Genomic DNA, 12485 nt, shown 5'->3' on the forward strand with positions numbered 1-12485 from the left:
AGACAAGGACATGGAGCTTTTATTCCAGGATACTATGTGTCCAACAAAAAGTTTAAGGTTCTATTATTAAAGAAGAAAGGCCCCTGACTGCAAAGGTGACCACTGGAGAGCGGTCTGCCCTCTGAAGCGGAGGCCCCAGAGCTCAGACCCATCCTACCAGTTAGTCCAACAGGAATGAGGGGGCCCGGGGCATACTCTGCCTTCTCCCTCTGGCCAGACCATTATCTCCATGGAGGAGCCCTGGGTAATCATGACTATGGAGAGACAAGAAAACAGCCTGTTGCTAGATGCAGGTGCAAGTCTCTCGGTCCTTCTTTTCAATCCTGGCCTTCCTTCCAGCCATCATACCTCAGTGAAAGGAGTCACTGGTGAGGAGGTAACGTGCTATTTTTGACAACCCTTAGGCTGTAACTACTTGTTAGATCCTTCTTGCGCACCTCTGTCTTCCTGAGAAACCACTTTGAAGACACCACCATGTGTTGCAGCAGCCATTGATATTTTCCTACTAATCTGTCCATAACTCTGTAATGTTTGTATTGTTCCTATTCTATTTCTGAATGTATGTTTATTATTATGTGTTTCATACAACAACCATTGAGAATAGTTAATGATTATTCAATAGGTCGCTCATGTATAGCTCTGTTTATTTCCTTTAGAAGCCACTTTGAAGATTCCAAAGTATAGCACAACTCTTGATAATCTCCTACCTCTTTTGTCTGTAACTCACTATTATTTGTCTATTTGTTTCCTGAGAAACTTTCTTGTAGATAACAATATAGAAAACAATAACCATTGATAATTTCCTACCACTTTGTCTGTAATTTGGTAAGCCCCCCCCCCCATTATTATGTTATCCTTCTTTTACTCTTTAAAATTTGAAAAAAAAAATTAAGAAAGGGAAGAATGGTAGTTGGGAGCCAAATATAGGTCTCTGTCGTGCCCCCAGCACTCCACTTTTATTCCTATCGCTTCGCTGCAGCTGCTCATTCCAGGGTTTCCAAGACTTGCATGTCTCTAGATACAGGCCACCGCGGAGTCCTCCCCTCCTGCCGGCACAGCGCCGGAAACAGATGGCCACGCCCTTCTCTTTTGCAATCTGCTCTTCAGTTTCACCGCTCTGCACCTGTGATTTTCCTCCTCTCTCCCTGGCTGCTGTTTGGAAGTCTTCTTTCCAGTTCCTCTTGTGTCTGACTTCCGTAAACATCAGAGCTGCTCTGGCCTCTTCTCTGCACATTGTTCCTGGACGTTAACTGCCCGTGTTCCTGTGGCTTTACCGTTTGCCAAGTCTACGCCTGCAGCTGGGGACGCTCCTCTGGGCTCTAGACCCGTGTAGCTGATGCCTACTGGATGTCTCCACTCTGGCGTCTCCGGCTCACGAGTTCAACAGGTGAAGTGGAGCCTGCCTTTCTCTGCTTCTCCAGGCTGACGCTGTAGGCGTGGGCAGACTCAGTCTCAGCAAATAGCCTGGCCAAATATCCAGTATCGTGAGCCAGAAATTTGAGTGATTCCTCACTCTACCAGTCCACTAATTACCACATGCTATTAATTGGAAGCCTCAGGCTCTCCACTTTTATCTCCTGGAGTCCAGTTCTCCCACCATCTCTTTTACTTGCCTGATTCTCAGCAAAACACTCAATCCAAGACTTTTTTGTTTTTGTTTTGGAGGTATTGGGGATTGAATCCAGCTCTTTTTTTTTTTTTTTTTTTTTTTTTTTTGGTTTTTCTCCGGTACCGGGAACCGAACTCACGACCTTGCGCTTGCCAGGCAGGCACTTTGCCGCTGAGCTAAATCCCCAGCCCCTGAATCCAAGTCTTTGCATAGAGCTACATCCTCAGCCCTTTTATATTAATTATTTAATATCAGGCTCTTATCTGGGCATGGTGGCGCATGCCTGTAATCCCAGCACTTGGGAGGCTGAGAGGCAGGAGGATCGTTGCAAGTTCAAGACCAGCCTGGGCTACAAAATGAGCTCAAGTCTAGCCTGAACAGCATAGTGAGACCCTGTCTCAAAAAAATTAAGAAAGAAAGAGAGAAGGAAAGAAAGAAAGAAAAAAAGAAAGAAAGAAAGTCAGGGTCTTAATGGGTATGGTGGTGCATGCCTGTAATCCCAGCACTCTAGAGGCTGAGGCAGGAGGATTGATGTGAGTTCCAGGCCAGCTTAGGCTACATATTGAGTTCAAGGCCAGCCTGAGCTACATAGTAAGACCCTGCCTCAAAAAACAAAAACAAAAAATAAATAAATAAAATAAGAAAGTAAAGACAGGGTCCTTCCAAGTTACTAATGGCCCAGGCTGGCTTCAAACTGCGTCAGCCCCCCAAAGTACTGGGATCACAGGCCTGTGCCCCCATGCCTGCTCCGCCCAAGTTCTTACATCTTCACTCAGGATTGATGGATGAAGCTGGATTAGGGGCCCACTTTAAGCTCTAAAATTTCATAAATTAAATCTACACTTTCACCTTGCCACAGAGATCTAACTGACAACATTTTTTAACTTTATAGGCCCCGTTTCCCTCAGTTCCCCTTCCACGTTATCCAGATACTCCCACCAGCACTTTTTAAAGAGCAATGTGATGAGCGGTAAAATAACAGGAAGGAACCAGAGACCCGAGACCGTAAGTGACAGTAAGTGTGACTATATGTATGAAAATATGAGAAGTTTAGACCTGGCGCTGTGGTTTTAGGGTTACTTCAAACTTATGTTCAAAAAATGTTGTATCAGGAGGTATCACATACTTGGGATCTGGATGACAAAACTCTAATGTTGGTATAATTAAGCCCAGCAGTAGCTTCTCTATCACATGTCCATCAGTGGTTATGGAAGTCAGGATCAACACTTTGCTGAGATTTATCTCTAATTTTTTTTTTTTTTTTTTTTTTTTTTTGGGACAGGGTCTCGCTATGCAGTTCAGGCTGACCATGAACTCACTTTGTAGCCCAGGCTGCTCTCGAACTCACAATGATCCTTCTGCCTCAGCTTCCTGAGCACTGGGATTACAGGCGTGTGCCACCATGCCCAGCTAATTTTTTTCTTTTTAAAGAATCATCTATTATAATTTAGCAATCAGATTCTTTTTCTGAGAATTTCAGAAGTTATGTTAAGCCACATGAGAAATTATCCTCCAAAAAAGCTCTTAGGATGCAGAGTATCATATATTTGAAGAAGTTTTTGTAAATATTCCAGCTCTTAGGTCATATTTTTAAAAATTTACATTCTCTTCTATTAACCTCTCTATATTACCTTAATACTTATTTTATTCTTTGCTCCATTATCTTTCCAGTCCCTTTCGGAAGTTTACATGTCTAATCAACACCTTTAAGAGTTCTTCTCCTCCTCCCTTGAGAAAAATTAACAGGAAAGATGTTAAAGACAAGTATGCCATTCTAAGAAGTAGGTTGAAGGTATACTTCTGAAACTGATGGTCTAGTTAATGGACCGAAAGTTTATGACAGTATTTCCACATGTGCGGTTAAGAGAGGGAAGACACGGGTTGGGAACATACCCATTTGAGATCTTACCCACATCCAGCCCACATTACTAATGTCCACCATTTGCTGGACTCACCGGTCTCTGTACCGACATCTTTCTCCAAAATGTGAATTCTAGGACAGTCCTTCAGTGTCCAGAGGGAGTAATTCCAGGGTGCCCCAGGGTACCATAATCCATGGATACTCAAGACCCTTACATAGAACAAACTCCTGTTTGTATACAACCTACATACATGTGCTGTATATATTTAAACCATCTCCATATTAGCAAATGCTATGCAAATACTATTTTACTGTATTGTTTAGGGAATAATGACAGGAAACTGTCTACATGTTCACTGCAGTTACAATATTTTAAAAATATTTTTAATCTTAAATTTTTTTTTGTCTTTTTGAAACAGGGTCTCGCTATGCAGTTCAGGCTGGCTTTGAGCTCACTTTGTAACCCAGGCTGGTCTCGAACTCGCAGCAATCCTCCTGCCTCAGCCTCCCAAGTGCTGGGGTTATAGGCATGTGCCCCCATGCCCTCCTCTAAAAATATTTTGATTGACAGTTGAATCCACAGATGCAGTGTCATATACAGTGAGCCAACCGTATATGTCTACTTTTTATGCAAATAATTTTTCTGAAGGAAACAAAGTTCCATTTGTATGTGTAGGGCTACAAGGCCTTTCAGAACACAGTCATTTTGTCCATTTCCTCCTCCTGAGGGCTCTGAGTGTTTTGTTTTGGTTTGGTTTTTTGTCTTTTTGAGACAGGTTTTCACTGTGTAGTTCAGGCTGGTCTTGAACTCACTTTGTGACCCAGGCTGGCCTTGAACTAACTCATGGTGATCTTCCTGCCTCAGCCTCCCAGTGCTGGAATTACAGGTGTGTGCCACCACGCCCAAGGGGCTCTGAGTACTTTGGAGGTATTAGTGGCCATGACTTAGAGTTGAACGGGCTGGTAAGTAGCAAAGTCATGAGTGGAGATCCACTGTATTAGAGAGACCTAGGAAAGAGAAGTGACCTAGAAGAGATGGTCTAAAGCTAATTATTTGTTGGCCGTTGCCCTACTACATGAGTAGGCCCTCTGATGAAGTATTGTGATTCCATTAGCTCACCTACAATGTAGAAGCCCCAAGCAAAAAGCCTGAGGGCAAGAGAGGCACAAAAGTAGTTGGAACTGCTCCACATTGTCTAAGGTCTGATTTCTGAAGCAAAGTCCATGAGACAAGTCAGACAAAAACCGACTAAAGAGGAGTTTGTCCATGGCTGGGATGTAAGAACACAGTTTCTAAATATAGCAACGTGCTAACACAAGGGATGAAATATATAGACAATTTTAAGTTGCTCCAAACAGGGAAATCTTTTCTTCCTTAGCTGGAAATGGCTTTCCATGGATAGATTAATTCTGACCAAGTGGCAAAATGTGGACAGCACACGGAAGACCTAACTCAGACTGAACAAGTGATTTCAGTCTCATGGAGAGCAGTGGCTTTCTGTTATGGCATATGAAGAATTATTCATCTGCTTTTTAAAAAACCTGATATGTATTTAATATTACAGGTGCCTATTAAATACCGAAAGAGGACTGACAAAGTTTCCCTACCCAAGGTGGCAAAAAATGTTCAACTTACAGCTTTTCAAGTCCAAACAGCTCCATCCACAATCCCATTCAAGCTTGACTGGTAATCCTGTTTTTCCAAATTTTCTTTCTTTTTTTTTTTTTTTTTGAGACAGGGTCTCACTGTGTAGCCCAGGTGGGCCTTGATTGTGGTGATCCTCCTGCCTCTGCCTCCCAAGTGCTGGGATTATGGGCATGCACTACCACACCAGCTCCAAATTTTATTTCTGTAAGCACTCAAGTGAATAAAAGTGACTCTAAACTCCATTAATTGTTTTATCTAATTTTTTAAAAATAAAAACAACTACATTTATTAGCCTCCAGTAAAAACATAAGGGTAGTCAAAACAATATGAACAAATGTCTTACAAGTACTCCCAGGGCAAACCACTTAATTGGGTGCCTTTTTTACATATTATCATAATTGCTGTTGCCTCACTCCTCTGCTGTCTTAATTCACTGATCATTTCTAGCTGGAGACACTTTGTAGCAGAGAGCTACTGTGAGCTAAATAAACCTTTCCTCCTCTAACTTTGGGTGTTGGACATTTTGTCTCTACAATAAGAAAGTAACCCTTAGAATGGGCACAGGTTGTGAAGATATTTGGGTCTCATTTTAATGCCAGCGAAAGGGCATTTGTAGCAGAGGAGGTGCTTATTAATCAGGATGATAAAGTAATATGCTCTGAGTTGAGGGTTTCAGTTTCGTTTCCCACATACACCATGGCTTTCTCATTCGGTCCTTGAATGTGGCCCCCGTGGCAGAGATAAAGGTTGTTTACAGGCTGACAACACAGATCTCCCCTTCCCCACGGCTGACACACACTACTTCCAAGTGCTTCCTCTGTCCAGAGAGGAGGCCAGTACCGAGACTGCAGTGTGGTACAAATCACATGGCTACGATCATCTCCCTGATGGCAGATGGGTTACACTGGCTTCTGTCATCAAGAGAGTACCAGATTCATCTTCACTGGCATAGATACATAATTGGGATATAGATTGCCTTCCTTGCCTGTAATGCTTCTGCCAGCACCTCCATCGAAGCCATGTATTCACAGAATGCCTTTCCTACCATCAGGACATTTACCATGGAATTGATTCTAAGCAGGGACTCAGTATCAGAATGCAGGAATGCAAAGAAAGGGCTGCAGTGGGCTCAGCCCATGAACTTACCATGTCGCAACACCAAGCAGCAACTGCTCTTGTTAAAAGATGCAATAGTTCACTGAATAATCAGTTACTACCACAGTTGGAAGACACCACTCTGAAAGGACAGCACCTGCTCTGAGCCCAAGAATCACAAGCGGGTAGTGGAAGTTGTTCCTCACATGATACTTTCTATTCCAGCAACCTTGAATATGTAGATTTGGAGAAACTATTTTTTTTTTTTTGTACTGGGAATCGAACTCACTACCTCACGCTTGCCAGACAGGCGTTTGCGCCACTGAGCTATATCCCCGTGAATATGTGGATTTGGAGGTCTACGTTCCCAGGAGATGATTCAACCAGGGACACAACAAAGGTTCCACTGCTGTCAGATCTGAGATGAGACTACCACCTGGGCTTCTTATGTCACTAGCTCAATATGCAGCGGAGTGTGTTTCTCTAGTAGCCAGGATGGTCAATCCTGATGGCCTCTAGTGCTACATTTGGAACACAGTTTCCAAAAGAAAGCTTCATACCTAAGAGTAAAGATGAATGAAAAACCATAGCAACCAAAACAGGTAGGACAACTGGAGGACTCAAAACCTTTTCAACGAATATGTGGCTCACTCCACCAGCCTGCGCAGCTGACTGGGCTCTAGAATAGGGCCCTAGACAAGGGGAAAAGAAATATCAACAGGGAGTGGAAAGGGCATAGGTCTACAAAAACAAGGATCGTAATAGCTTTGAATATCTTCTGTTTTCCTCTTGGATGTATTTATCTGTAAGTGCTAGCCATTTCCTTTTCACCTCCATTTTAACTTGATATCCAAGCTTTTATAAGCTAATTTTACAGTTTAATCTTTAGGTCAGCAGTATTTGATGAAACAGTGTCATTAACATGGAAACAATGAAAGGGAGTCTATGGAACTTGGCTTGCAAGGAAGTGTGGTTGTAGCTTGTGAGGCGGAGTGCAGGAATGCAGAGCTGTTTCACTGTTAAGAGATTTCAAAGTGTGTGAAGGGTCTGTGTGGAGACGGAGGAGCCAGACAGGTGGACGGTGGCCGTTCTCAGTTCATCGCCTCTCAGCGCTCCAGCTCCTGTCATCGCCTGCTCTGTGATAATGGAGCTAGAATCTCTCTCCTTTGTGCTGTCTAGCAGTGTAGGGCACCGGAGGCATTTCTTCTGATTCTGTGTGCTCAGCTGCGGCAACTCGCAGCCTTACAGCGCAGTGAACTAGAGCGGCTCTTCCTGTGCGTGGTTTACCCGCAGGCCTCTAAGGAGCCTCACCAAAGATCGGCCCTGCTGTGAAATCTCCCTGCGGATGGACTCCCTGGCACCTTCTCAGACGGGTTTGCAGCTACCATAAATGCCACCATGCAGACAGCCAAGGCTGCAGCATCTCTAATCAGGCCTGGAATTCGGTTTTATCAGCTATCCCTGTATTTGTTAGAATTCTCTTTACTGTTTTGCAGTAATTTTTATTTCTTAAAACTGTATAGATAATATGCCCCATACTCCAGTCCACTGTTAGAGCTAGTACTGTACATCCTTAGGGCAAATTTTCTCCTATTCGTATTGCATGGCTTCAGTCTCCCAGTTGAGTTCTGTTTGATTACAGGCACCATAATTAAAGAGTAAGACTTGAAGACAATGTTAAGTACAAAATCTACTACCTATGGCTTAGCATGAGCCGACTTTAGTATTTTTAAAAACCCTATAAATTGCTAAGAAAAATACAGATACACAATTCATAAAAGCACAAAGTAATGGTAAGAATCAATAAATTATAAGGTTTGACTTTGTGAATATAAGGGGTAGTGGTAATGAAACCACTGAGACCATGCTGGTGGAAACTGGAAGGCAATGTGTTAAAATACTGCCAAAACCTTAGGGTACAGCTTCCCAACTCCTCACAGTTACTTTACAGAAACAGTTACGCATAAACAAAGTAGCAGGAACAAACTCGTTCTCTGTAAAACTGTTGATAAAAACGAAAAATGGTAAACAGTGTAACTAGTCTTCAGTAAGTAAATACTTTTATCAGTTACAATGCCAGGATACATCTATGTCAGAAATCTTTTTTTGTTTCTTTGTTTTTGTTTTTCTTCCGGTACCAGGAATCAAGCTCATGACCTTGCGCTTGCCAGGCAGGCGCTTTTGCCACTCACTTGGGTCTCCTCAAATGTATGTTTTTGGAACAAGTTTATACTTTTATATCTACGAGCCTACAAGAGACAGGGTCTTGCAGATTCCTGAGATACCCTCTATTCCTAATGTCCCAGTGCAAAGTAGATGACTTCTTTTTAATGGCCTTAGCCTTTTTAGCAACCGTACCCTCTGTGGCAACACCTTTAAATGAGCTCCTCCTCTCACCAAACTGTGTTTTCCAAATTCTTCCTCTGCTCCTGGTTCTCACAGTAAATGGAGCTAATAACACCCATGTTACTGCCTGAATGTTGTGCTGCCTTGACATTTTCTCTTCCGGATAAACTGGTCTATCACCTTAAGCTCAGCCTCCCACAAAGCCTCAGGGCACAGGCAAAACATACACTTCTTTGCCACAGTATAAAAAGGCTGCCCTTGAGTTCAAGTCCCCGTACTTATTTCCATGTGAAACCTCAGGAAAATAACCTTTGCTGTCATTTCTGTCGGCACTCTGGTCTTTGGCCTCACCAGAACTGCCCACTTGGCTCCTTACAGCAGTCTACGTTTCCCCTAACCTGCTTCTCCAAACGTCTCCGAAGTCCTCCTGCACACCAAACTGAAGGCTCAGCCATCTCATCTCAGGTAGGCATAGCAACAACCCCATTTCTCAGTACCAGTTTTCTGCTTGTCAGCATCACATTACTCCAACAAAATACCTGAGATAATCAAGTTAGAGGATAGGTTTATTCCGGCTCCGTTTCAAAGGTCTAAGTCCACTCTCAGTTGGCTTCATCGCCTTAGGGCAATGCACCACGGCAAGAGTGCTTGGGCAGACAGCTGCACACCTCACGGCAGCCAAAAGAGGGAGAGGAGGGGACATTGGTGTCCCAATGTCCCCTTCACTGACAAGCCTCCAGTGACCACAGGTCACAGTTAAACCCACCTCTTAGAAGTTCCACCACCTCCCAATAGCACGAGCTGGCGTCCAAGCTTTTATTATTATTGTTGTCTTTTTGAGACAGGGTCTCGCTCTGCAGTTCAGGCTGGCCTTAAACTTCCAACGATCCTCCTGCCTCAGCCTCCTGAGTGCTGGGATTACAGTCGTGAGCCACCATGCCCCACATAGGATGAAGCTTTTCAAGCAACAAGCAAACACAGGAACTAATTCAGTACAGTCACGTATATTAATTTGAAAGGCCTAGGAGGAAAGGAAGAAGGGAGGGAGGGCTTGCAGAATTCACAATAGGTAAGAAATCAAAACCACTTTAGTTTCCAGCAATGAATGAAGAAAGTATGGTACAGGAATACAATGGACCACCATTCAGACATAAAGAGTGAAACCCTGTCCCTTGCAACATGGCTTTGGGGACCACTAAGCTACATGAAGTCAGGCACAGAAAGACAAGTATTGTGTGCACCTCCCTCATGTGGAATCTAAAAGTGGGCCTCACAGAGGTCACAAGCGGAACGGCGGTTATGAGGCTGGGTAGAGGGGTGTCGGGGCCGAGATGGAGCCTATCAACACGCGCTGTGCCGCAGATGAAGCTGAGGATGCACTGCACAGCAGGGTGACTGTAAGTGGCAATTACAGTGGTCCCTCAGTTCACAAGCGCTTCTGTTTGTGAAAATTTGCTTCACAAACAGAAAGGTTTGCCAAAATTGTTTATTTGCAAACTGCATTGGGTAACAAATTACAACTGTGACCTTCATTCCCACACAAACATGGCTCTTTCCCAAAATCACAGAACAAATGAAGTTCATGAACCAAGGCACCACTGTATACAGTTTATCTGAAAAAGCGAGAATTAAGTGTTCTCACCATAAATGATAAATGTTCAAGTAGGTTGTTTATGCTGATTTAAACATTGCAAAACATACACATCTACTGAAACATGAGTCATTAACATGTATGATTTTTTTGTTAAAAGTTAAATTTCAGCCAGGTGTGGTGTTGCACCCCTGTAATCCCAGCACTCGGGAGGCTGAGGCAGGAGGATCGCTACCAAGTTCAAGGCCAGCCTTGGGCACAAAGTGAGTTCAAGGCCAGCCTGAACTACACAGCAAAACCCTGCCTCAAAAAGACAGAAGTATTTTTAAAAGAACAAAAAGCCTAAAATAAAATATGTATTTGCTCTGGTAACAGACTACTGAACTGGGGGTGGGGAGAGATCCCTGCAGCCTGTTCCTATACAAAAAATCCCTATCACATATTTTATTTATTTATGTATACAAACTGTGGGAAAAGGCATGGGGACCGAGCCAGATTCAGGGACTGCTTCTAGAAAGCAGAAGAGGGCAAGGAGAGGGACTAGGGATGCTCAAAGCAGATGTACACCGTGCCCCTCACATTTTTAAAAAGGTTAACGAAGTGCACTGATGCACTGCTCAACTGAAAATTGAGACATTAAAGTTCCTGTCTTGAACTTTCTCTTCTGGCCAAGATGAAGTGAGACTCATTTATTCTGAAGCAACTAAAAAGAAGAAAATATATAGCAATTCTTCAGTACGTGGATATTAGGCAAAGAACCGTGATCTCTGAAAGACAGCAAGATACTGCCCCAGCTCCCTGCCTTGGACTTTCAAGTCGTGATGGAAGGGGTAGGAATCCAGGCAGAGCCAACTGGACTTCCTTAAGTTGTGGTGGAGCTGAAAATCAGGAGATCAAGGTAGCTGGCCCCACGGCAAAGGGCCAGAGATGCAGAAACAACTGCAGAAATCTGAGAGGGAGGCCCTCAAAAAAAGAAATAGGAAGAAACGCTCTGAGGAAAAGGTTCAGAGGAAGCATGACCTGGGGCACACACAAGGCTTACAAGTTCACTCACCATAGTTCATAATCTAAGGGGCACGGTGCCCAGGAAGGTCTTACCTCAGCCCTAGAACAAATGCTATTCTCAGCAAGGTTTGAAGTCCCCAAGGATCATATTGTCTTCAAGTAGCTATGTCTCAGAACAATGTTCAAGAGTACTTATAGAAATTCAAAAATATCTAGCATCCACCAAAACAATTTATATCTCATATCCAATAAAAAAATCACCAGGCATGCAACAGAACAAGGAAAATATGACCCATCTGGGCAGAAATAAATCAACCAACAGAAACTTACCCAGATGGTAGTTTTAGCAGATATGGGCATTAAAAATTATCATTTTTTTCCCCCTAAGCTACCAATGATTCTGTATATAAAGACATGAAAGATAGAAGACCCCCCAAATGACATTTGAAATGAAAACACACTGAGATTGAGATAATGGAATTGATCTAAAACAAAGATTTTGTAAAGAAAAAACAAACCCACAATGCGTTCATTGGAGAACAGTGCATCAATTGTATAAGCTAACTGAAATACTCAACAGTGTAAGGGGACAGTCACCCGCCTCCCCACCACACAAACTGAACACAGGCTGGAAAGCTTCCAAATGTGATGACCAAGCAGCTCAACGAACCCACGCACAAGAAACAAGGAAAACACCACAGTACATCATAATCAATTTCCTCAAAACCAATAACAGAAAAACCGCAGACAACTAGACACGTCTGGTACAGAACAAAGTCAAATAATAACGGCAGGTATGTCACAGGATACAACGGAAGCGAGAAGACAACAGATCAATATCCTTTAAACACTGAAAGCAGAGGTCAGTCTAGAACTCTAGTCAGTGAAAATCTTTCTAAATCAGCATGTTACCAATGTACGTAACAAACAATGGTAAGACAAATTAGGGGAGAAAAGGCACAGCACAGACTCACAGAAAAAGAATTCATCAAGTAACAAAACATCGATTCCTTGTACCGCAGGAAGAAAAACAAAAACAAAAAAAATTGGGGCTGGGGATTTAGCTCAGCGGAACAGCACCTGCCTGGCAAGCGCAAGGTCATGAGTTCGATTCCTGGTACCAGAAGAAAAACAAAAACAAGTAACAGTAAGCCTTTACCTAAGATGGTTAAAGTGAGAACGGAAGTCTCCAGAAAGGAAAAGATCAGCAGCACTGAGCACGCTGTTAAGTAACGCACACAGGAAACATTTAAGGATAGTACACAGGTAAATACAGGACATCTAGAACACCTATTCTGCACTTTAATCTTATCACAGTAACTGTCTCTAA

At 43.1% G+C, this 12485-nt stretch overlaps 1 protein-coding gene across 6 annotated transcripts in view; it reads left to right on the top strand.

The window, feature by feature from the left end:
* LOC102016034 (coiled-coil domain-containing protein 162-like) overlaps positions 1–9028 on the top strand; it is an 86963-nt gene extending 77935 nt beyond the window's left edge. Inside the window, exons 24-27 of one of the 6 annotated variants that reach the window (XM_013510809.1) lie at positions 2502–2614; positions 5036–5157; positions 7507–7586; positions 8914–9028. In XM_013510809.1, coding sequence (XP_013366263.1) covers positions 2502–2614; positions 5036–5157; positions 7507–7586; positions 8914–9002 — 404 coding nt within the window. In that variant the 3' untranslated portion in view covers positions 9003–9028. Of the gene's footprint in view, positions 1–2501; positions 2625–5035; positions 5158–7506; positions 7587–8913 lie in introns of those variants that run through there. The other 5 variants (XM_013510808.1, XM_013510812.1, XM_013510811.1 and 2 more) reach the window with 5 other exon arrangements.
* Positions 9029–12485: the final 3457 nt, after the last annotated feature.

Source organism: Chinchilla lanigera, unplaced genomic scaffold (genome assembly GCF_000276665.1).
Source record: "Chinchilla lanigera isolate Chin_1 unplaced genomic scaffold, ChiLan1.0 scaffold00010, whole genome shotgun sequence".
Taxonomy (NCBI): Eukaryota; Metazoa; Chordata; class Mammalia; order Rodentia; family Chinchillidae; genus Chinchilla; species Chinchilla lanigera.